General features: G+C 43.6%; 1 protein-coding gene across 1 annotated transcript in view; it reads right to left on the reverse strand.

The window, feature by feature from the left end:
• Window positions 1-26,993, reverse strand: part of HPSE2 (heparanase 2 (inactive)) — a 709,452-nt gene that overhangs the window by 184,228 nt on the left and 498,231 nt on the right. Inside the window, exon 9 of the mRNA XM_038744163.1 lies at window positions 25,827-25,941. Within this exon, the coding sequence (XP_038600091.1) occupies window positions 25,827-25,941 (115 nt within the window). The remainder of the gene's footprint in view (window positions 1-25,826; window positions 25,942-26,993) is intronic.

Raw genomic sequence — 26,993 nt, forward strand, 5'->3', positions numbered from 1 at the left:
AACAGAGAAGAAAACAGTGAAGCAGCAGAAGAGCAGTACTCAAAAACAGCAGAAGGCAGCAGCACTTGGAAGCAGAAAGAAGAAGCATTGGCAGAATAATAATAATAATGATGATGGTATTTGTTAAGCGCTTACTATGTTCCAAGCACTGTTCTAACGGGCTCCTTTCACCATTCATTCATTCATTCAATCGTATTTATTGAGCGCTTACTGTGTGCAGAGCACTGTACCACCACAGACTGGTATTGGACCCTTGGTGGAGTGGAGTGAGTGTATGTATATGTTGCATGCTGTATGTGTTACCCTTGCATGCTGGAAAAATGAAGTAAAAACTTTCCACAGTAACCATGGTGATCAGAGGTGTGGTTTGAACCCTACTACGTGTCACCGAGGCTCCCCTGGTCCGGGAAGGTCCTGATGGGTACGGACCGGGGGTTTGCGACAGTTCCAAAGTTGAATCAGCATATACATACAGAACAGTTGTAAGTTCCATTTGTAACTTGAAACGCTGTAAGCTGAAGGCCGTCTTTAGTTTCTGCCTTGGTTGCAAACCTGCTTGGAGCTTCTGGGCATCCCATAGTAGTTTTAATACTCCAGAAGGACTGACAGAGGAGAAGCGAAAAGATGGACTGAGAAAGAGAACGTTATCATGTGCAATGGGAGCTGAACCTGAAGAGTGTTGAGGCAGAGAAGAGAGCCGGAGAAAGGTGGAGCCCTGCAGAGAGCATCACCAACAAGAATCTGGTTTCTCCAGAGTCCCACACCCTTTCTATGTTTTCTTCCTCTTTTGAATGAGATGCTGTTCCCATATCCTTGCTCCTTTCTCCTTTTCCTTCCTCCAGAGCTCCTTCTTTCTGGCCAATTCCCTACCAATGAACACTTCTACCTGAGAGCCAGTTTGGGCAGGAATAGATAAAGGAAACCACAACTTATTCAATTTGCTTGTTTTCCTCCAGCTTTGGCAAGAACTGAGAAGGAGGTGGAGACCACTGGCTACAATGAGACGCTTAATTCGTCCCAGCATCTGAGTTATCATACATTCATTCATCCAATCGTATTTATTGAGTGCTTACTGTGTGTAGAGCACTGTACTAAGCGCTTGGGAAGTACAAATCGGAAACATATAGAGACGGTCCCTACCCAACACAGTCTAGAAGGGGGAGACAGACAACAAAACAAAACAAGTAGTTATCCTTAAACTGATAAGCACACAAAAAAATTCAGTACCCACCACATATTTTAAAACTGGAAAATGATGACTCTGAATGACAGACACAGGGTCTTCTCTTCCTGGTTTTGTGCAACATTCAGCATCGTACCCAACTTTACAAACATTATTGGATGAGCCCAAAACCTGCCTCCCCGTGAGCATCTCCACTGTGCCCTCTTCTTCAAGTAGACCCCTTGAGTCTTTGACAACGGGGAACGCTACACCCCTGGTTTTACAAGGTAGTAAATCAGCATATTGATGGCAGCCAGAAAATTCAAGATTTATGGTGGTTGTATAAAATAACTATAAACAAATAGGTTTGAACTCCCTCAAAGGGATTTAAACTACTAAATTATATCCAGACATATGGCTAGGATATGAAGTAGTAGTAGCAGCAGCATTTATTTAGTGCTCATTTGGCTCTGTGCACTGTACTAGATGCCACGGAAGTACAAGATAAAGAAGTGATATGTTTTCCGAGCAAAAGGCTTACACTATAATGGGGGAGACCAATATAGAGGTATTTTCAATTAGAGAGGTGAAAAGTAAATTAAGCAGGATAAACTTTTGTTCTTCCAAAGTTATGCCTGGAGCTTCACAACATGACACTCCATGCACACTGGAATGCGTCTCTTATGAGAAGCAGCATGGCTCAGTGGAAAGAGCACGGGCTTTGGAGTCAGAGGCTATGGGTTCAAATCCTGGCTCCACCACTTGTCAGCTGAGTGACTTTGGGCAATCACTTAACTTCTCTGTGCCTCAGTTACCTCATCTGTAAAATGGGGATTAAGACTATAAGCCCGACATGGGACAACCTGATCACCTTGTAACCTCCCCAGTGCTTAGAACAGTGCTTTGCACATAGTAAGTGCTTAATAAATGCCATTATTATTATTATTATTATTATTATTATTTACTCTATCCAACAGCACTGCCTTTGTTCTTGGGAAAAACTGGTCCCATATAAGAGGTTCCCCTCTTGCCTGGGACACAGAACACCCTCCTTTCAAGGACTTTGAGGTCACCCTTTCCTAATAATAATAATAGTAATTGTGGTATTTGTTAAGCACTTACTATTTAATCATAATAATAATGATGGCATTTATTAGGTGCTTACTATGTGCAAAGCTCTGTTCTAAGCACTGGGGAGGTTACAAGGTGATCAGGTTGTCCCACGTGGGGCTCACCATCTTGATCCCCATTTTACAGATTTGGTAACTGAGGCCCAGAGAAGTTAAGTGACTTGCCCAAAGTCACACAGCTGATAATTGGTGGAGCCGGGATTTGAACCCCTGACCTCTGACTCCAAAGCCCGTGCTCTTTCCACTGAGCCAGGCTGCTTCTCAACCAGGCACTCTACTAAGTGCTGGGATGGATACAAGCAAATAGGGTTGGACACAGTCCCTGTCTCACACGGGGCTCACAGTCTTAATCTACATTTTACAGAAGAGGCAGCTGAGGCATGGAAAAGTCAAGTGATTCTCCTAAGGTCACAGAGCACACAAGTGTCAGAACTGGGATTAGAGCCCAGGTCCTTCTGACTCCCAAGCCCTGTGCTCTATCCACTGGGCCATGCTGCTTCTCCTCTGCGAGGAAAAAAAAGTGAAAGAACATAAGGCATTCCATGGGTAGGATGATCAGTTTGTCCTCCAGCCCAATAGTTTGTTTCTGACAGAGGCAACAGGGTTCCTTCCCCTCTGCCTTCAAACATGCCCATGTCTCTCCCATCCTAAAAAAACCCTCTCTTGACCCCACCTCACCTTCTAGTTATCGCCCCATATCCCTCCTACCATTACTTTCCAAACTCCTTGAACGAGTTGTCTACACACGCTGCCTCAAATTCCTCAACACCAACTCTCTCCTCAACCCCCTCTGGTCTGGCTTCCATCCCCTACATTCCCTACATTCCACGGAAACTGCCCTCTCAAAGGTCACCAATGACCTCCTGCTTGCCAAATCCAACGGCTCCTACTCTATTCTAATCCTCCTCGACCTCTCAGCTGCCTTTGACACTGTGGACCACCCCCTTCTCCTCAACACGCTATCCGACCTTGGCTTCACAGACTCTGTCCTCTCCTGGTTCTCCTCTTATCTCTCTGGTCGTTCATTCTCAGTCTCTTTTGCAGGTTACTCCTCCCCCTCCCATCCCCTTACTGTGGGGGTTCCCCAAGGTTCAGTGCTTGGTCCCCTTCTGTTCTTGATCTACACTCACTCCCTTGGTGACCTCATTCGCTCCCACGGCTTCAACTATTATCTCTACGCTGATGACACCCAGATCTACATCTCTGCCCCTGCTCCCTCCCCCTCTCTCCAGGCTCGCATCTCCTCCTGTCTTCAGGACACCTCCATCTGGATGTCTACCCACCACCTAAAACTCAACATGTCCAAGACTGAACTCCTTGTCTTCCCTCCCAAACCCTGCCCTCTCCCTGACTTTCCCATCTCTGTTGACAGCACTACCATCCCTCCCGTCTCACAAGCCCACAACCTTGGTGTCATCCTCGACTCGGCTCTCTCATTCACCCCTCACATCCAAGCCGTGACCAAAACCTGCCGGTCTCAGCTCTGCAACATTGCCAAGATCCGCCCTTTCCTCTCCATCCAAACTGCTACCCTGCTCATTCAAGCTCTCATCCTATCCCGTCTGGACTACTGCATCAGCCTTCTGTCTGATCTCCCATCCTCGTGTCTCTCTCCACTTCAATCCATATTGTCTTTGTCCAGAAATGCTCTGGGCATGTTACTCCCCTCCTCAATAATCTCCAGTGGCTACCAATCAATCTGCACATCAGGCAGAAACTCCTCACCCTGAGCTTCAAGGCTGTCCATCCCCTCGCCCCCTACTACCTCACCTCCCTTCTCTCCTTCTCCAGCCCAGCCCGCACCCTCCTCTCCTCTGCCGCTAATTTCCTCACCGTGCCTCATTCTTGCCTGTTCCGCCATCGACCGCCGGCCCACGTCCTCCCCTGGGCCTGGAATGCCCTCCCTCTGCCCATCCGCCAAGCTAGCTCTCTTCCTCCCTTCAAGGCCCTATTGAGAGCTCACCTCCTCCAGGAGGCCTTCCCAGACTGAGCCCCTTCCTTCCTCTCCCCCTCGTCCCCCTCTCCATCCCCCCCATCTTACCTCCTTCCCTTCCCCACAGCACTTGTATATATGTATATATGTTTGTACATATTTATTACTCAATTTATTTATTTATTTATTTTACTTGTACCTATCTATTCATTTTATTTTGTTAGTATGTTTTGTTTTGTTGTCTGTCTCCCCCTTCTAGACTGTGAGCCCACTGTTAGGTAGGGACTGTCTCTATATGTTGCCAGCTTGTACTTCCCAAGCGCTTAGTACAGTGCTCTGCACACAGTAAGCACTCAATAAATACAATTGATTGATTGACTGATTGATTTGGAGAAACCACACGAGGGTTGCCCTCTTTCACATCCATACTAATATTTAGTGGTGTGCCATATAACTTCCTACCTTTTCCAGATTAATTCCCTAACATTCCGTGAAATAGCTCATTATGAATCTCTTGTCCATAAATTTATCCTTTCGAATCTATTGATATTCCTTGCCTGGACAATTTCCATGGCAACCAATTCCATTTGGTGACCACCTGCTGTGTGTAGAAGTGTTTCTTTTGGTTTGTTTTAAACGTGCCATCCTCAAGCTTCAATGAAAAGCCATGTGGACAGGTGGATAGAGCCCAGGCCTCGGAACCAGAAGGACATAGGTTCTAATAATAATAATAATAATAATAATAATAATAATAATAATAATAATGGCATTTGTTATCATCAATCATATTTCTTGAGCACTTACTGTGTGCAGAGCACTGTACTAAGCGCTTGGGAAGTACAAGTTGGCAACATATAGAGACAGTCCCTACCCAATAGTGGGCTCACAGTCTAAATACGATTGATGATGATTTGTTAAATGCTTACTATATGCAGAGCACTGTTCTAAGCACTTGGGGGGCATACAAGGTGATCAAGTTGTCCCACGTGGGGCTCACAGTCTTAATCCTCATTTTACAGATGAGGTAACTGAGGCTTAGAGAAGTTAAGTGACTTGCCCAAGGTCACACAGCAGACATGTGGCGGAGCAGGGATTCGAACCCATGACCTCTGACTCCAAAGCTCGTGCTCTTTCCACTGAGCCACGCTGCTTCTCTAGTTAGGTTCTAATTCTGGTTCCATCACTTGTCTGCTGGGTGAACTCGGGTGAGTCACTTAACTTCTCTGAGTCTCGGCTACCGCAACTGTAAAATGGGAATTCATTCATTCATTCAATCATATTTACTGAGCGCTTACTGTGTGCAGATCACTGTACTAAGTGCTTGGGAAGTACAAATCGCAATATATAGAGACGGTCCCTACCCAACAACAGGCTGGTAATCTAGAAGGGGGGGGGAGACAGACAACAAAGCAAAACCTTCTAGACTGTGAGCCCGTTGTTGTGTAGGAACTGTCTCTATATGTTGCCGACTTGTACTTCCCAAGCACTTAGTATAGTGCTCTGCACACAGTAAGTACTCAATAAATATGATTGAATGAATGAATGAAAGTAGACAATCAATCAATCAATCAATTGCATTTATTGAGCGCTTACTGTGTGCAGAGCACTGTACTAAGTGCTCTGACAAGTGTCAATACTATCAGAATAAATAGAATTATAACTATATACACATCATTAATAAAATAAATAGAGTAAATATGTACAAATAAAATAGAGTAATAAATACGTAGCAATATAGACAAGTGCTGTGGGGAGGGGAAGGGGGTAGGACAGAGGGAGGGGGGCATTGGGGAGGGGAGAAGGAGGAAGGGAGGAAAAAGGGGGGATCAGTCTGGGAAGGCTTTCTGGAGGAGGTGAGCTCTCAGTAGGGCTTTGAAAGGAGGAAGAGAGCTAGTTCAGTGGATGTGCGGAGGGAGGGCATTCCAGGCCAGAGGAAGGATGTGGGCCACGGGTCGACAGTGGGAATTAAGACTGTGAGCTCTGTGTCAGACAGGGATTGTCTCAGACAGGGATTGTGTCCAACCTGATTAGCTTAGTTCAGTGCTTGGCACATAGTAAGTGCTTAACAAATACTATAAAAAAAAAGTGTCACTCCCTTTCTGGTTCAGCCCTATAAGATAGATATTTTCCTGGCTGCTCACCATTTTTAGGCCTTCGTCTCTGTTCCCCCCAAAGACCTTTTCTTTTCTCAGAGTAACCCCCATTAGCTGAATAATTTCTCCCCCTCTGAATCTTCTTTCCCAGAATATCTTAATAATAATAATAACAATAATGATGGCATTTGTTGAGCACTTACTTTGTGCAAAGCACTGTTCTAAGTGCTGGGGGGAATATAAGGTGATCGGGTTGTCCTATGTAGGGCTCACAGTCTTAATCCCCATTTTACAGATGAGGTAACTGAGGCTCAGAGAAGTTAAGTGACTTGCCCTATGTCACACAGCAGACATGTGGTGGAGGCGGAATTCAAACCCATGACCTCTGACTCCAAAGCCTGTGCTCTTTTAGACTTTTGGACTTTTAGTCTTTTAGACTTTTAGACTGTGAGCCCACTGTTGGGTAGGGACTGTCTCTATATGTTGCCAACTTGTACTTCCCAAGCGCTTAGTACAATGCTCTGCACACAGTAAGCACTCAATAAATACGATTGATTGATTTCCACTAAGCCCCGCTGAGCCTCTCCATCAAAAAACCTGCTTATAATATTATCTTTCCTCAGATGCCTCTTCTGGCATGATTCTCCTTGCAGGACACGAACTGGAAGTCCAGTCTTCATTTAAAAAGAAATTAGTCTGTTCAAAAACCTCATACTTCAAAAGAAGTTAATGCGGTCAAAGCTGAAAACTAGAGAAGTTGTTCGGAAGAAGCTCTGGAAGGAAAACCAGAAAGAAAGAGAAAGCAATGGAAACCAGAAGGTGGAGATTATGGAGAGAGGTGAAACTCTTCTAAAAGGTAATGTGTCCTCTGTAGTAGGATCAAGTCTCAAAGGCAGCATTTTATATACTGGATAGGGTTGCACGGCCTCTTCGGGACTTGGCATCTAAAACGTTCAGCCTCTGAAGAGGCTAAATGAAAGTATCCTCCTTCCCACAGGATCACTGAAGAATGGGGATGGCTTTCTCCATATAGACTATTCTCTCCTCAAGATCTGCATTAACCAATGCTGCAGGCTTGGCAGCGATACCCTGGCCTTCTGAATATGCTCCCCACCATTAAAGATAAGGCTGAATGAAGTCTTGAAAACCCGACCATCCAAAAATAATAATAATAATAACAACATTTATTAAGTGCTTACTATGTGCAAAGCACTATTCTAAGCACAGGGGAGGTTACAAGGTGATCAAGTCATCCCACGGGGGGCTCACAGTCTTAATCCCCATTTTACAGATGAGGTAACTGAGGCACAGAGAAGTGAAGTGACTTGCCCAAAGTCTCACAGCTGACAAGTGGCAGAGCTGGGATTTGAACCCCTGACCTCTGACTCCAAAGCCCGGGCTCTTTCTACTGAGCCACGCTGCTTCCCCGCTGCAAAAAGACTTGTTATTCATTCTAACCTTTGAAAAATCAATCAATGGTATGTATTGAGAGCTTACTTTGTGCTGAGCACTGTAGTAAGCACTTTGTACAGTGCTTTGCACACAGTAAGCTCGCAATAAATGCCACTAGTTGAATGAATGAAAGAATGAATGAATAAAACACTTGGGAGAGTAATATACAATGGAGTTGGTAGACATTATCCCTGCACAGAAGGAACTTATGATCCAGTGGGGGAGATGAGTCATTGAAATAAATTACAAAAACCAATACTAATAATACTAATTGTTGTGTTTTTTAAGTGCCTACTATGTGCCAGGCACTGTACTAAGCTCTGGGATAGATACAAGCAAATCAAGCTGGACACAGTTTATAGAAGCAGCAGTTTAGAGAAGCAGCGTGGCTCAGTGGAAAGAGCCCGGGCTTTGAAGTCAAAGGTCATGGGTTCAAATCCCGGCTCTGCCAGTTGCCAGCTGTGTGACTTTGGGCAAGTCACTTCACTTCTCTGGGCCTCAGTTACCTCATCTATAAAATGGGGATGAAGACTGTGAGCCCCCCGTGGGACAACCTTATCACCTTGTAACTTCCCCAGCGCTTAGAACTGTGCTTGGCACTTAGTAAGTGCTTAATAGATGCTATTATTATTATTATTATTATTATATTCCATGTGGGGCTCACTGTCTTAATCCCCATTTTACAGATGAGCTAACTGAGGCTCAGAGAAATGAAGTGACTTGCTCAAGGTCTTCAGCAGACAAGTAGTCGAGCTGGGATTAGAACCCAGGTCCCTCTGACACCCAGGATGTGCTCTGCTCACTAGGCCACAGAAAGTATATGTACGGAAGTGATGTGGGGCTGAGGTGAGCATCAAGTGCTTCAGGGATACAGACTGAAGTTCATAGGTGACACAGAAGGGAGAGGGAGTAGGGAAAGTAAAGGCGAGTAGGGGAAACTCACTTCTGCAGCCAGAGCTACAAGACTGGTACAAGATTGAGCTGCTTGTCTCCTGCATGACCTTGGTCAAGTCACTTAACATCTCTGGCCTCGGTTTCCACATCTGTAAAATGGGGATTAAATTATATTCCTCTTACTTAGGCTGTGAGCCCCATGTGGGCCAGGGAGTGTGTCTGCTTTTATTACCCAGTACCAACCCCAGGGCTTAGTAAGGGACTGTCTCTATATGGTGCCAACTTGTACTTCCCAAGTGCTTAGTACAGTGCTCTGCACACAGTAACTAAGTAAATACGATTGAATGAATGAATGAATGGCATATATCGAGCACTGAACAAATATAATAATAATGGTAATAGTAGTAATAATAATAATCACAATAAAGCTTCTGAACCTATCTCAAATGCCAAGATTTACAAGCAGGAAATAGGCGGTTCTTGAAGAGTGCTACTTACCTCAATAATAATAATAATAATGGCATTTATTTAGCGCTTACTACATATAAAGCACTGTTCTTAGTGCTGGGAAGGTTACAAGGTAATCAAGTTGTCCCACGGCGGGCTCGCAGTCTTAATCCCCATTTTACAGATGAGGGAACTGAGGCCCAGAGAAGTGAAGTGATTTGTCCAAAGTCAAACAGCTGACAATTAACGGAGCCGGGCTTTGAACCCATGACCTCTGACTCCAAAGCCCGTGCTCTTTCCTCTGAACCATGCTGCTTCTCTATCTGTGGAGAAATGGAGAAAGTTCTGCCAGGAAGAAAGGCAAGAAAGCTGATAGATGAAACAACCACCCTTGTATTCCATCACCACTCTGAGACCTTCTGTTATAGGTACTGAGCAACATGACACAGACTCTCTCAGAGGTGCAATGGTGCCTTTAAGCATTATTCTTGATAACCATATCCCTGACCTGGGACATGCACTCTTGTTTTGGGAGAGAAGGAGGGGTATATCTTTAAGACTTATCCACATTCTATCTTGCCCCAGTATAAGTAAATTCAAGCTCTAAAATATATTTGGCAGGTAAGAAAGAAAGAAAAAAGTTTTAGAGGGGAATCTGTGCCTTGTATTTGACACAAACATGTGTTGGTTATGCAATGCTGTGATGCGTATGAGAGAATTTTAACTACTCAGGGGCCTGAAAAGGCTATTGGCTTTGTTCACTTCAAAACTGCCAGATGGAAAGCAGATCCAGAGTGACAGTAACTAAAGTCATTAAAGCTTAATGGATCTTGGAGCACTGAGTTGGTAGCATCAGTCCAATTCTGACTGGTTAAGAGCTCGCCCCACCTGAGATTAGGCCAGAATTCAATTCTTCTTGGCAGACTGAGAAACTCGAGATTCAAGGGTCAATAATAATAATAATAATAATGTCATTTATTATGTGCTTACTATGTGTAAAGCACTGTTCTAAGTGCTGGGGGGGTTACAAGGTGATCAGGTTGTCCCAAGGGGGGCTCACAGTCTTCAGCCCTGTTTTACAGATAAGGTAACTGAGGCCCAGAGAATCAATTAATCAATCAATCAATCGTATTGATTGAGAGCTTACTGTGTGCAGAGCACTGTACTAAGCACTTGGGAAGTACAAATTGGGAACATATAGAGACAGTCCCTATCCATCAGTGGGCTCACAGTCTAGAAGGGGGAGACAGAGAACAAAACAAAACATATTAACAAAATAAAATAAATAGAATAGATATGTACAAGTAAAATAAATAGAGTAATAAATATGTACAAACATATATACATATATGAAGATGCTGTGGGGAAGGGAAGGAGGTTAGACGAGGGGAATGGAGAGGGGGATGAGGGGGAGAGGAAGGAGGAGGCTCAGTTTGGGAAGGCCTCCTGGAGGAGGTGAGCTCTCAGTAGGGCCTTGAGCTCTCAGTAGGGCCTAGAAGCTCTCAGTAGGGCCTTGACCAGGGCCAGTAGGGCCAGAGAAATGAAGTGCCTTGCCCAAAGTCACACAGCTGACAATTGGCAGAGCTGGAATTTGAACCCATGACCTCTGACTCCAAAGTCCATGCTCTTTCCACTGAGCCACGCCGCTTCTCAGATCAGATACTACAGTCAATCAGGTACTATGTGTGTGTCTCACTGATGCATATCATTCCTATCCTCAGCACCTATGTACCTATGCATGTTTTTATTTATACATTCAATTATTTATGCAGCAATTTCATCCTGATACATTTGTATTATTTCCAGCTGTATTCTCGTTCTTTCTCCTGCTCCTGCTATTTCTAAATATTTTTTGGCTGTCTGTCTTTCCCATTGGACAAAGCACTGCCTTTCCTAGCCCTTAGCATGATACTTATACTTGGACTGTGCTTCATTGTGTTCATAAAATGTTCGTTCTGCCCTCCCTGCTCACCCATGTCCTGATTCAGTTTGTTGTTCAGCAGCTGCATGGGAACTGCTAGAGATGATGCTGTTGTTGAGAAGTAGCATGGCCTAGTGAAAAGAGCACAGGCCTGGGAGCCGGAGAACCTGAGTTGTAATCTTGGCTCTTCCACTGGTCTGCTGTGTAACTTTAGGCAAGTCACTTAATTTCTCAATGCCTCAGTTTCCTCATTTGTAAAATGGAGATTAAGATTGTAAACCCCATGTGGAACATGGACTGTGTCCAACCTGATTGTTTTGCAACTACGCCAGCGTTTAGAACTGTGTCTGGCACATAGTAAGTGCTTAACGAGTACTATTATTATTATTATTATTATTTGTCTTGGTCTCTCAGACCTTAGAGAAGATAGAAGGCTTAGATGGAAGCCTTTAGATGACATCACTTTTAAGCACATAATCTTGGTTGCTGGTTGCTTTACTATCAATCCATAGCTCTGAGCTGACTCTGAAAGTTGTTCCCCACCATCTCCGTGCTTTCTTGGGTTATGGGCAAATACTCAGCATAGTTCTCTGCACAGAGTAAATACTCAGTAAATACCATTGATGATGACAGGGGCCTCCAGAGGAAGAGCTATTGGCATACAGTACTTCCTGAGAAATGGTCACAGTGGCGATTCCTGCTGTCATTTGAGATTGAAGTTTATGGGTGGATCAGAAGTGTATTTTGAAGTCCCACAAAGCAACCACTAGAACCACTCTCCTTTACTTCAGTAATGGTAGAGGAAGGGTCAGGCAGGGATATATGAGCACATTATTATTGCTATTATTATTATTGAGAAGAAGAAGAGGAAGAAGAAGAAGAAGGAAGAAGAAGGAAGAAGAAAGAAGAAGAAAGAAGAAAGAAGGAAGAAGAAGAAGGAGAAGGAGAAGGAGAAGGAGGAGAAGAAGAAGGATAAGATGAAGAAGAAAAATGCCTGCATCGTCACAAAAATATGTGTGAAAAATTGCTAGAAGTATTTGATGGGATCTAATACATTGAGAAAGCAATGAGCACAGAAGAGGATCTTGGCAGCATTACCAACAACGAAAATTGTTTCTATTTCCATCCTGATTTGACCAAATTCTATCCTCAAATGCCATGCATAATTCCTAGAGACTTAAAGAGAAATGGTACAAAATCAACTGTATGTCCATTCTATTTTTAAAAATTTTTTAGTCTGTCTCTCCCACTACAGCATAAGTGCCTTGTAGGCAGAGAACGTGTCTCATGCTTCTATTGCTTTTCCCAAGCTCTCCATACACTGAATTGCATTCAGTGGGCACTCAGTAAATAACATTACTACTACAGCTAGAATGTCCCATTGCAGAATAGTTTCCTCTCTAGCATTTTAATGTTTTTTTTTTCAAAAAAAGTACTGCTTGTCTTTCCCAGTATAGTGAGAGTGTATTTCCCAGACTCTCCTTCTGGATGCATTGTGAAAGTTCCTATATATCGTCAGCCCTGGCATTCTTGACATACCATCTGTCCTTAGCCAGTGGGAACACAGATATTCATTCAATCGTCTTTATTGAGCGCTTACTGTGTGCAGAGCACTGTACTAAGTGCATGGGAAGTACAAGTTGGCAACATATAGAGACGGTCCCTACTCAACAGTGGGAGATATCTGGACAGTGTGTCAGGGACACCGAGGCAGACCCTCCTCTGTAGGTGAAAGTGTTCCCTCATATGATATGAAACATGACCTTTCTTCCCAGGCACCAGTTTACCCTGTAAAGTCATGAAACCAATACATAAGAGAGAAGCAGTAGGATGAGAGCTAGAGTGTGGCCTAGTGAAAGGAGCATGAGCTTGAGACTCTTGGAACCTGGGTTCTAGTCCTGGCCCCACCACATGCTTGTTGTGTTAACTTCTCTATGCCTCAGTTTCCTCATCTGTAAAATGAGGGCAGAAACTGTGAGCCTCACCTCAGTTGGGGACTGTGTACAATCCAATTTGCATGTATCCACCCCAGTGCTTGGTATAGTGCCCAGCACATAGTAAGCACTGAACAAATACCACAATTATCATTATTATTATTATTATTATTATTATTATCATCATCATCATCATCATCACCCCAGGGTTTAGTATAGTGCTTGGTGCATAGTAAATACTAAACACCCACATTATTGCTATTATTAGTACAACAAATCAAATACAAAATCAAGTACTAAGCAATTGTTAACTCTAAACGCCACAAGACCAATTTCACAGAAAAACTCTGGTCAATCTATGAAACTGTAAACTCCCTGAAGACAATGTCTATGGGTGTTCTTAAAGTTACATCAAGCCCTTTTGGCAGGCCACGCATGGGGAACGTTTGGTGAAGGATTTTAAGGGCACAAAGATGGAAAATGAAAAAATTAAAATGTCCCCTGGATCAATCAATCCATCAATCAATTGTATTTATTGAGCGCTTACTGTGTGCAGAGAACTGTACTAAGCGCTTGGGAAGTACAAGTTGGCAACATATAGAGACAGTCCCTACCCAACAGTGGGAGGATCACTTACTCAGTTGCCTTAAACCCATTTCACACTCCCTCCTCCCCCTTTCCTCTCCATCCACACCCTTTCATTCATCCATTCATTCATTCAATCATATTTATTGAGCACTTACTGTGTGCAGAGCACTGTACTAAGCGCTTGGGAAGTACAAGTCGGCAACAGATAGAGACCGTCCCTACCCAACAATGGGCTCACAGTCTAGAAGGGGGAGACAGGCAACAAAAGAAAACATGTGGACAGGTGTCAAGTAGTCAGAACAAATAGAATTAAAGCCAAATAATAATAATAATAATAATAATAATAATAATAATAATAATAATAATAATATTTGTTAAGCACTTACTATGTGCAAAGCACTATTCTAAGCGCTGGGGGGATACAAGGTGATCAGGTTGTCCCAAGGAGGGCTCAAAGTCTTAATCCCCATTTTACAGATGAGGGAACTGAGGCCCAGACCAGTAAAGTGACTTGCCCAAAGTCACACAGTTGACAATTGGCAGAGCTGGGATTTGAACCCATGATGCCTGACTCCAAAGTCCGGGCTCTTTCCACTGAGCCAAGCTGCTTCTCTATGTCCCAGGCACTGTATTAAGCACTGGGGTGGATACAAGCAAATTGGGGTGGACACGGTCTCCTTCCCACGAGGGGCTCCCAGTCTCAATCCCCATTTTGCAGATGAGGTAACTGAGGCCCAGAAAAGTGAAGTGACTTGCCCAAGTGGAGGGGCTGGGATTAGAACCCATGACCTTCCCAGGCCCCGGGCTCTATCGTCTATGCCTTACTGCTTCTCCGGACTGCTAAGGAGCGACATTTCCCATCGGTTCCAGTCCAGAAAGACCTGCCCACTAGGGGTTCTGCCCATTAGGGTCTCGCCCATCTCCCCACCATGTTTCAGAAGCTTAAAATAGATGCATGATGAAATTATTTACCAATTTAATACCATAAGTTTAGAATGGTAATGTTGTAGCTTTTTCCATTTTTAACTTTGAAAGGTCACAAAACTGCCTTAAGAGCCTAGGTATTCTTAACAATATCCAGTTGAAAGAATATAGGATACATTTAAGAATTCTAAATTCATTCATTCATTCAATTGTACTTATTGAGCACTTACTGTGTGCAGAGCACTGTACTAAGCATTTGGGAAGTACAAGTTGGCAACTTAAAGAAACAGTCCCTACCCAACAACGAGCTCACAGTAGTGAACTGTACTAAGGGTTTAGGAGAGTACAATGGAATTGGGAGACACAATCCCTGCCTTTAGGCTTTGAATCCTAGAAGGCGTAGACTAGAGAAAGTAGGAACCCAGTGGTCCTTGATCCTTGAGCTCTAAGCCTGAAGCCCCCCAACATACAACCAAATTCATAATTATCATTAACTTGTATTGAGTTCTACTGGACCGTATGGCATTGTACTTGGAATTCTGGGGGAAGATTAAGGAAGCGAGACAACCCTGATTTCAAGGAGCTGTCTGTTTGCAGAATATACAGAAATGAGAGTGATGAGCTAACACAATGTTCCAAATAGGATATATGTACAAATATGAAAATCATCATAATAACAGTATTAGTATTATGGTACTTAGGTGCTTGCAATGTGCTAAGCACTGTACTAAGCACTGGGGTAAATTCAGGTTAATCAGATCATATTCAATCTCTGTCCCACATGGGGCTCACGGTCAAGAAAAGAGGGAGAACAGGTATCTACCCCAGCACTTGGTATAGTGCTTGGCACATGGCAAGTGCTTAGGTCATGTACTCTGTTCATTTCCAAAATGTTGTTTGGCAAGGTTTTACTTAACTGTCCCCACAACACTGGAGAAAGAAGATTTTGGCTGTTAAAACAGGAGGTTTGAATGTGCTTTCTCGAAGTGTCAACTGTTTCAATAAAGTGTGTTCACCTTTTGGTTTCATAGAATTTAGAAGAAAGGCAGTGTGGATGTGTGTTGGAGTCAAGTTGCTCTCCATGACACCATCCTTTTGTGCTCTGGAATTGGTCTTATGAATGCAGATGGTCTTGGAGCTGAGGTCAAGCACTTCCCACCACTCGAGCCCCAACACCAGGCCCTCAGCCCAGCCAGACTTAAATGGTGTTTCCCCCCTCAAAATGGCCTTTTGTAAGTTACTTCCATGTAGGGGCTGAAGGTATTGTCTTCAACGGAAAATTGTGTTCTCTTAACTCTGGAGGAGGATGAAATCAAATGTAGGCCGTTCCTTTAGTAGATAAAATCTTGATAGAGAATGGATCGACCACATCCTTGAAGCTGCACTGTCAGTTCACTACAAAGTTGTTTCACACAATAATAATAATAATAATAATAATAATGGTATTTAAGCACTTACTATGTGCAAAGCACTGTTTTAAGTGCTGGAGGGACACTTCTTCATGCATGGAACATCCTTTTTTTGGAGCAAGCTGTGCGCTAATTCGCATGTATCATCTGGACTCGCTGTGCCCCAGTCTTGTCTCGCTTGTTATCATCCTCTTGCTCACCTCCTCCCTCCTGTAATTCCCTTCTCCTTTTCATCTGGCAGACCACTGTTCTCCCCAACTTCAGGGCCATTTTGAAATCAGGCTTTCCCTGACTAATTTAATAATAATAATAATAATAATAATAATAATAATAATAATAATAATAGCATTTGTTAAGCGCTTACTATGTGCAAAGCACTGTTCTAAGCACTGGGGAGGTTACAAGGTGATCAGGTTGTCCCACGGGGGACTCACAGTCTTAATCCCCATTTTACAGATGAGGGAACTGAGGCACAGAGAAGTGAAGTGACTTGCCCATGGTCACACAGCAGACATGTGGTGGAGCCGGGATTTGAACCCATGACCTCTGACTCCAAAGCCCGGGCTCTTTCCACTGAGCCACGCTGCTTCTCATCTCTTCTAGACTGTGAGCCCACTGTTGGGTAGGGACCATCTCTATATGTTGCCAACTTGTACTTCCCAAGCCCTTCATACAGTGCTCTGCACACAGTAAGCACTCAATAAATACGACTGAATGAATGAATGAATAAATGAATGAATGGAAAGTGGAGACGGACAACAAAACAAAACATGTGGACAGGTGTCAACTCATCAGAACAAATAGAATTAAAGCTAAATGCACATCATTAACAAAATAAATAGAATAGTAAATATGCACAAGTAAAATAGAGTCCTAAATCTATACAAACGTATATATGTTGCCAACTTGTACTTCCCAAGCACTTAGTACAGTGCTCTGCACACAGTAAGTGCTCAATAAATACGATTGAATGAATGAATGAATGAATACAGGTGCTGTGGGGAGGGGAATGAGGTAGAGTGATGGGGATGGGGAGGAGGAGAGGAAAAAGGGGGCTCAATCTGGGGCTCTCATCCTTGATCCTATCCCTGTTATCCTGTCCCAGCACCACTGCTCATCCCCTTCTCCGGCCCCCATCAGCTCACTCCTATCCATCCCCATCCCAACCCTTCACCCCTTCCTCTCCCTCTGTACCCCCACTCCCTCTTCCATAGTCTGAGCCAATTACGGCCTGTGGAACCCCCTCTCCATTATGGAAAAGGTTCCTTTCATCCGTGACCTGTTCCTGAGCCAGTCACTGCTTCCCCTCATGATCACTGAATTCTGGCTCCTCCTAGATGACCTGGGGTTCTCTGTGAAAGGGGGAGGAGTGGGCTTGCTTCTCAATTCCCATTGCTACTTTCACACCATTCCACCTCCCCTAGCCCTCTCTTTTCTTTTCTTTGGAGCCCATATCACTCATCATCATAATGATACTTATGGTATTTGATAAGCGCTTACTATGTGTCATGCACTGTTCTAAGTGCTGGGATAGATACAAAGTAATCAGGTTATCCCACACCAGGCTCACAGTCTTAATCCCCATTTTACAGATGAGGTAACAAGCACAGAGAAGTTAAGCGGCTTGCCCAAGCGCACACAACAGACAAGCTCACACAGCAAAGTGGCGGAGTCAGGATTAGAACCCACGACCTCTGACTCCAAAGCCACTAAGCCACGCTGTTTCCATCTCTACCACCCACTACAGATAGTACTTACTATCCCCCAGGCCACTTCCAACTTCTTGAACCCTCTTGATTCCTTTCTCACATTCCCTCTCTCTTTCTCCATTCCTGCATTGATCCTTGGGGACGTCAATACTCATATAGATGTTCCTTATGATCCTTTCACTGCCCACTCTGCACATAGTAAGCAGTCAATCAATACTATTGATTGATTCATTCGTTGATTCACATCAGTCTGTGGGGTTGGGCAAAGTAGAGGACATAATGTTTCTGTGGGAATCTCAGCCTTTGCATTTTTCAACCAGTATTATCTTGGCGACCAGAATAATAATGGCATTTACTAAGTGCTTACTATGTGCAAAGCACTGTTCTAAGCGCTGGGGAGGTTACAAGGTGATCAGGTTGTCCCACGGGGGGCTCACAGTCTTAATCTCCATTTTACAGTTGAGGTAACTGAGGCACAGAGAAGTTAAGTGACTTCATTCATTCAATTGTATTTATTGAGAGCTTACTGTGTGCAGAGCACTGTACTAAGCGCTTGGGAAGTACACGTTGGCAACATCTAGAGACAGTCCGTACCCAACAGCGGGCTCACAGTCTAGAAGGGGGAGACAGACAACAAAACAAAACATATTAACAAGATAAAATAAAGAGAATAAATATGAACAAATAAAATAGAGTAATAAATCTGTATAATCAATCAATCCATCGTATTTATTGAGTGCTTACTGTGTGCAGAGCACTATACTAAGCGCTTGCACAAACATCTCTACAGGTGGTGTGGGGAGGGGAAGGAGGTATGGCGGGGGGAATGGGGATGGGGAGGAGGGGGAGAGGAAGGAGGGTGACTTGCCCAAGGTCACACAGCTGCCAATTGGTGGAGCCGGAATTTGAACTCATGACCTCTGACTCCAAAGCCCATGTTCTTTCCACTGAGCCATGCTGCTTCTCAGAATGTACTGTTCTCTTCAGTAGCATATGATGCTGATGGCTCTGTGAGGACGGAAGCCCTCAGGCTGAATCAGGAAAGCTAAAGAGGAGGAGGACGGCTTGTCATGTGAAAAGAGGAACGCCATTAAAGACTTCACTGAAACTTCCCGAAAGGCCGTAGCACAAAGCCAGCAGCACAGGCTGTGATCTGACAAGTGTGGGACAGCGGTGCCATGGACGGGAAACGAAGAAAGTCACCCTCACTGGGAGGGGAGCCCGAGGTCTCAGCCAGCTGACAATCAGCCAGCTTGATTCTCAGTGATGGGTACTCCAGTTGAAGCTACACTTCTCTCAGCGGCCAGCTGACTCACACAAAGGCCGCATGTGGAAAAGTCTTTGTCACGGCGGCTAATGAGATGATCGTTTTTCACATCCCAGTACCCTCAGTTTCTTTCATCTTCCTGATTGCTCCCACAGGAAAGAGACACAAACTGCTACGCCTAGAATGGGGCCAAGATGCAGCCTTGTTTATCTTTCCCAAGAGCTGCCGCTTTTTAATTATTTAATATTCAACTATCCTGTACTTCCTATACCTACTGATTGCTAGACACCTATTGAGAAGCAGCTCAGTGGAAAGAGCACGGGATTTGGACTCAGAGGTCAAGGGTTCAGATTCCGGCTCTGCCAATTGTCAGCTGTGTAACTTTGGGAAAGTCACTTAACTTCTGTGTGCCTCAGTTACCTCATCTGTAAAAATGGGGATTAAGCCTGTAAGCCCCCCGTGGGACAACCTGATCACTTTGTAACCTCCCCAGCACTTAGAACAGTGCTTTGCACATAGTAAGCACTTAATAAATGTCATTATCATTATTATTATTATACCTATTTCCCAAAGATAGGATGAGAAGAAGGTAGGCAACCTCACCAAATCTTAACAATAAATAATAATCATACTTAGTAATAGTAAGCACTTAACTGAGTGTTAAGCACTATTCTAATCACTGGGTAGATAATAATAATAATAATGGCATTTGTTAAGGGCTTACTTTGTGTGAAGCACTGTTCTAAGTGCTGGTGTTGGGGGGGGATACAAGGTGATCAGGTTGTCCCACATGGGGCTCACAGTCTTAATCCCCATTTTCCAGATGAGGGAACTGAGGCACAGAGAAGTTGAGGGATTTGCCTAAGGTCACACAGCAGAAAAGTGGCAGAGCTGGGATTAGAACCCAGGTCCTTCTGATTTCCAGGCCTGTGTGCTCTATCCCTAGGCTCTGGTCCTCTAGCCTCCCAGGGAATTGAACGCATCCACTATAGGATTCAGGAAGTTCTTCCAGGGTTTAAGTCACTATGTTTAAGTCACAAGTCCATTTAAATATGTGCTTTCATCATCAATCGTATTTATTGAGCGCTTACTATGTGCAGAGCACTGTACTAAGCGCTTAAGCTTTCAATTACATTCCTAATATGATCCTTCTGGAAAGGGGCCTGGAGGTAGTGAGAAATGGGATCAGCTCCTTTTTGGAGGAAGTTTCAGCTCCTTGGGGACAGGGACCATGTCTTCCAACTCTGTTGTACTTTATTCTCCTCAGTGCTTAGTTCAGTGCTCTGCGGCATGGCTTAATGGAAAGAGCCCAGGCTTGGGAGTCAGAAGTTGTGGGTTCTAATCTTGGCTCCACCACTTTCATTCATTCATTCATTCAATTGTATTTATTGAGCACTTACTGTGTCCAGAGCACTGTAGTAAGCACCTGGGAAACACAAGTTGGCAACATATAAAGATGGCCCCTACCCAACAATGGGCTCACAGTCTAGAATGGGGAGACAGACAACAAACCAAAACATGTAGACAGATGTCCAAACCATCAGAATAAATAGAATTATAGCTATATGCACATCATTAATAAAATACAGTAGTAAATATGTACAAGTAAAATAAATAGAGTAATAAATATGTACAAATATATACAAGTGCTGTAGGGCTGGGGGGGGCGATGGGGAGGGGAGGAGGAGAGGAAAAAGGAGGCTTAGTCTGGGAAGGCCTCCTGGAGGAGGTGAGCTCTCATTAGGGCTTTGAAGGGAGGAACAGAGCTAGTTTGGCGGATGTGCGGAGGGAGGGCATTCCAGGTGAAGGAAAGGATGTGGGCCAGTGGTCGATGGCGGGACAGGTGAGAACAAGGCCCAGGGAGGAGGTGAGCGGCACCAGAGGAGCGGAGGGTGCGGGCTGGGCTGGAGAAGGAGAGAAGGAAGGTGAGGTAGAAGGGGTTGAGGGTATGGACAGCCTTGAAGCTGAGAGTGAGGCTTCATATATCATTCCCAATATGATTCTTCTGGGAAAGGGGCCTGGGGGTGGTGAGAAATGGGATCAGCTCCTTATTGGAGGAAGTTTCAGCTCCTTGAGAACAGGGATCATGTCTTCCAACTCTGTTGCTCTGTTGTATTGCACTCTTCCAAGTGCTTAGTTCATTGCTCTGCATAGAGTAAACACTCAATAAATACTATTGATGGATTGGTTAACAGGCAGATGCTTTCCCTTTCAACATCCATGAAGTAATTGTCCCTCCCCACTCTTCATTTCACATCACTGATGATTGATTCTCATATGTCTACCAACTCTGCTGTACTGTGCTCCTCCAAGCACTTAGTACAATGTTCTGCATGCAGTTAGTGCTCAACAAATACCATTAAGATGATGATGAAAACCAGTGGCATCAACCCTTTTCATGGGAGGTGACATTTGCCCTCTGTGTGGACTAGCAATGGAAGTTTACCAAAACTAACAGTAGGAATGACTGCCTGGTCCTTAATCCTTTCATTAAATAACTTTCCAGGGTCCATTTTCTGAACTCAGCCAAGTTCAGAATATCTCTTCCCGAGGAAGGACCGACACTGGCAGGAGGTGCCAGAGGATGTCTGAGGAAACCAAATATGTTTGATAAGGTATCTAGTCACTCAACTAGTCAGTCAGTCAATTATATTTATTGAACGCTTACTGTGAGCAGAGCATTGACTAAACACCTGGGATAGTAAAATGTAACAATAAACAGACACATTTCCTGCCCACAATGAGCTCACAGTCTAAAGGAAAAGTTGAAATTAGTGCATCCTTTCCCAGTATTCCTGGATTGTCCCAGGGCAGGCTGAAGGGGGGGCCAGAATCTGATTGGTAAAGCACTGACTACACCATTTTGGAATTGAAGTAACCCAATTTTCAGAACCTGCTCTACCATAAGGGCCAAGTAATAATAATAATAATAATGATAATAATGATGACATTTATTAAGTGCTTACTATGTGCAAAGCACTGTACTAAGCGCTTTGGTAAGATAGCCTCTCCAGTCTCCTCACTGTATATGGATGGGATGGGATATTTATAGAACTGGGATTTTTATGTTTGTTTTTTAATAGCATTTGTTAAGTGCTTACTATGTACCAGCACCGTAATCGCTGGAGTAGATACATGATAATCAGGTTGGACACAGTCCATGTCCCACAGTGGGCTCACAGTCTTAGTCCCCATTTTACAGACAAGACAACTATAAATTATAACTATTTATTTAGTGAAGCGACTTGCCCAAAGTTACACAACTGACAATTGGTGGAGCCAGGATTTGAACCCATGACCTCTGACTCCTAAGCCTGAGCTCTTTCCACTGAGCCACGCTGCTTCGGCCAAGTAGGCAGTGACCTAGAGGAGTTTGTATTTAGGGACAACGGTTTTCTATTTGTGATTTCTGCTTCTCTCTTCATAGTTCAGATACCTTTCACATCCCTTCCAATCTTCTAGGACACCAAAATATCTTGAGTCAACCCTGCCGGCACTGGAAGCTTACTTCGCTCTCTTGTTCACTCCTTGACTGAGAGAGAGCAAAGTCTTCACAATGGGGTGTTTTGGAGTAATATGAAACAACCATGGAAAGCTTCTTGAGAAGCAGCGTGGCTCAGTGGAAAGAGCCCGGGCTTTGGAGTCACAGGTCATAGGTTCGAATCCCGACTACACCACATGACTGCTGTGTGACCTTGGGCAAGTCATTTAACTTCTCTGAGCTTCAGTTACCTCATCTGTAAAATGTGGGTTAAGATTGTGAGCCCCACGTGGGGCAACTTGATCACCTTGTATCTCCCCCAGTGCTTAGAACAGTGCTCTGCACATAGTAAGAGCTTAACAAATGCCATTATTATTATTATTATTATTATTATTAAAGCAGTATGGTGTATCAGATAGAGCACTGCCCTGGGAGTCAGAAGGTATAGGGCTCTAATCCTGGCTCCGCCACTTGCCTGCTGTGTCATCTTGGGCAAGTCACTTAACGTCTCTGTCCCTCAGTTACCTCATCTGTAAAATGGGGATCGAGACTGTGAACCCCACGTCGGACGGGGACTGTGTCCAACCCGATTACCTTGCATCCACCCAACACTTAGAACAGTGTTCTAAGCGCTTAGTACAGTGCTCTGCACACAGTAAGTGTTCAATAAATGCGATTGAATGAATGAATTAACAGTGCCTGGCACCCAATAAGAGCTTAACAAATACCATAAAAGCCTACAAATATATTATCACGGGCTCCTGACTTCTCCTGGGTGTTCTTAAATGATCTCTTTAAGTCCCACTAGATGATTATGGTATTTGTTAAGCACTTACTATGTGCCAAGTACTGTTCTAAGCACTAGATACAAGGTTACGAGGTTGGACACAGTTCCTGTCCCAGGTGGGGCTCACGTCTTAATCCCCATTTCACCGATGAGGGAACTGAGGCACACAGAGTGGGGCTGAAGGGCAGCATGTTGGGAAAATAATAGATATTGAGATGATGCAGATAGGATGAGCTCTGCCTCTTTCAAATAACTCACCCAAGAACACAATAGAAAAATAAAATAAACGTTACCGGCACAAGAGCTAATAAGCATCTCTAAGATGGGACAATGTTAGGCTACATGAACCAGCTAACAAACTGGAGTTGATATCTCTAGGCAAAAAAAACGTGAGTAACCAAATTAGCAAGCGTTCATGCCCCAAACAAACTCCCTTGAAGATTTTAAAGCCATGTAAAATCCTCAGGATTTTATTGGCAGTGTTTGGTTATCGAATGAATAACTCTCTGAAGTAGCCGCCATTATGATTCCCAGGTCTCCATTACACATTCCAAGGGCCTTGCTGGCAGGAGCTGACAGATAGGTGCCCTGGATGGGCCTTGGAAATTCCTTCTGGAGGAGATCCACCAAGCACCTCTTCTCTTCCTCTTGCTGCCAAGTTCTCCACTTACAAGGTGTAGAATTTATTAGCGCAAAAAAAGATGAAAAGAAAACCGGCTACTTTTTACAGTGCTTTTACATAAGGTTTCTTTATGAGAGCTTTGTGCTTTTGGAAACCCAGCTCCCTCGGGAAGAATTACAAATGAGAAGCTTTGTGCTCAGCGGATGCGACTGGCTTGGTAGAAGGAAGCCGTGAAGTTTTTTCACGTACACTTTAATAAACTGGAAAGAGGAATAGAAACTCCAGTTCCCTAATCCTTTGGGTCTGTCCTTTGGCTAATTTAGGATTAGTCCACTTGCCTCAAGATTTTCTGAACTAAAGCCAATCCATTTGCTCATTCATTCATTCATTCATTCGAATTTATTGAGTGCTTACTATGTGTAAAGCACTACAGTTGTACTTCCCAAGCGCTTAGTACAGTGCTCTGCACAGAATAAGCACTCAATAAATACGATTGATGATGATGATGATATTTAGCTCTGGGGAGAGTACAATATTACAACTGTGAGAAGCAGCATGGCATAGTGGAAAGAGCATGGGCTTGGGAGTCAAAGGACCTGGTTTCTAATCCTGTCTCTGCCACTTAATTAATTAATTAATAATTAATAATGGTCCTTGTTACGTGCTTACTACGTGCCAAGCACTGCTCTAAGCACTGGGGTAGATACAAGTTAATCAGGTTGTACAGAGTCCCTGTCCCACATGGGTCTCACACTCTTTATCCCCATTTTACAGACAAGGAAACTGAGTCCCAGAAAAGTTAACTGACTTGCCAAGGTCAAACAGCAGGCAAGTGGCAGAGTGGGGATTAGAACTTCAGAAGGACCAGTCCTTCCGACACTCAGGCCCGTGCTCTATTCGCTAAGCCACAGTGCTTCTATAAGATCACTTGTCTGCTGTGTGATCTTGGGTAAGTCTCTTCACTTCTCTGTGCCTCAGTTGTCTCTCATCTGTAAAATGGGGATTAAGACTGCGAGCCCACTGTGGGACATGGACTGTGTCCAACCTGATTATCATGTATCTACCCCAGTGATTACGGTGCTGGTACATAGTTAGCACTTTACAAATGCTATTAAAAAATAAACAAAAATCTCAGTTCTATAAATATCATATCCCATCCATATACGATGAGGAGACTGGAGGGGCTATATCTTATCAAAAGCATATGACAAATCAGTGACTAAAACTCACGTCACTGAATCACCTGAGCATTTCTTCCAGATTAATATTCACAAGTTTTCACAACCTACAGTGGAAACTGCCTTCCCTCTAGAAATTTCATTCTAAAGCAAAGTGGAAGGCAGGTGCAAAGTCTCAAGATTCATTTTTAAATTTTGTATTTAGTATGGCCCTGGGATAGGGGTGGTTACTGATCACTTGGGCTTGGGTGAGGTGAGCAGTAATTGTTAGGGCAAGCTTCCTGAATGAAATAGGCTTTGTCCCTCCCACCTGAATTTTCCCAACCTCTTACTCTCCTTTTAGTGGACTCTGGGAACTCCATCACAGCTGAAGGGTCAGTATCTCTCTGTAACCCACCTGCTTGTTCCTTTTTCAGACAGCGTTTCATACTCTCTATTATTTTGGCGGAAATTTCAGCTCCAGAGGTAATACAATCCCATCGGCTTTCAACATGTTTGCATTTGACATTAGCTAATGTCTCCTATTAGCACTGAAAGAAACCAATCTGGGAAAATTCATTTTCAAGTAGAGTTCAAACAGGCCACAAGGCAAAACGGATTCTCAAATGCACTTGGGTATTGCGGTGAATCAACCAATCAATCAATCAATTGTATTCATTGAGCGCTTACTGTGTGCAGAGCACTGTACTAAACGCTTGGGAAGTACAGTGAAGCCAAAAGTCTGTGAAATGGGTCAAGAGAACAGAAGACAAGAATTTATCTTTCTGATTTACTGACTGGAAACATGAAGAAAAAGAGAAAATTCTCCCAACCAAATGGGACATCAAAACAGAAGCATGTGGCGGCAAAAAGGAAAAACCAAAGCAGATGAGTGGGATCTTTATCCCTCACTTACCGGTAATGGGTTGAAATTCTGGTCCACGAGGTGGTTGTATCCATGGTCAAAAAATGAATGTCGAATCACTACGTCGATGCCCTGGTTGGCCAACATTCCTAAAGTGTTCAACCATCTAGAAGGCAGAGAAATAGCTGTATTAAGATATTTCATTCAAATGTGGGGAGTGATTACCATTAATATTAATATGATCCTCGTCTTCCCACCCAAACCCTGTCTTCCCCTTGACTTTCCCAACACTGTAGACAGCCCCACCATCCTTCCTGTCTCACAAGCCCATAACTCCCTGCCCCACAGCACTTGTGTATGTAGGTATATATGTAAAATTCTATTCATTTACATCAATTCCTGTTTACTTGTTTTGGTGAGTATACATCTATAATTCTATTTATTTATATTGATGCTACTGGTGTCTCTTTACTTTTTTTGATGTCTGTCTCCCCCCATCTAGCCTGTGAGCCTGCTGTGGACAGGGATTGTCTCTATTGCTGAATTGTACTTTCTAAGTGCTTAGTACAGTGCTCTGCACACAGTAAGTGTGCAATAAATACAATTGAATGAATGAATGAATGAACTTTGGCATTATCCTCAACTCATCTCTCTCATTCAATCCACATAATAATAATAATAATAATAATAATAATAATAATAATAATAATAATAATAATAATAAATTGTGGTATTTTTAAGCACTTACTATGTTCCAGAGACTGTACTAAGCACTGGGGTAGATACAAGGCACAGTTCTGTACCACATAGGGCTCCCGGTTTTAATCCCCATTTTACGGATGAGGTAACTGAGGCACAGAGAAGTGAAGTGACTTGCCTAAGGTCACACAGCTGGCAAGTGGCAGAGCCAAGATTAGAACCCAGGTCTTCCTGTCTTCCAGGCACATGCTCTTTTCACTAGGCCATGCTACTTCCTTATATTTTTCATAGACACACACACACACAATACATACACACAAACATATTCATTCATTCATTCAATCATATTTATTGAGCACTTACTGTGTGCAGAGCAATGTACTAAGTGCTTGGGAAGTACAAGTTTGCTACATATAGAGATGGTCCCTACCCAACAGTGAGCTCACAGTCTAGAAGGGGGAGACAGACAACAAAATAAAACATATAAACCAAATAAAATAAGTATAATAAATTTGTACA

The sequence above is a fragment of the Tachyglossus aculeatus genome, chromosome 3 (assembly GCF_015852505.1).
Source record: "Tachyglossus aculeatus isolate mTacAcu1 chromosome 3, mTacAcu1.pri, whole genome shotgun sequence".
In the NCBI taxonomy this organism is placed as follows: domain Eukaryota; kingdom Metazoa; phylum Chordata; class Mammalia; order Monotremata; family Tachyglossidae; genus Tachyglossus; species Tachyglossus aculeatus.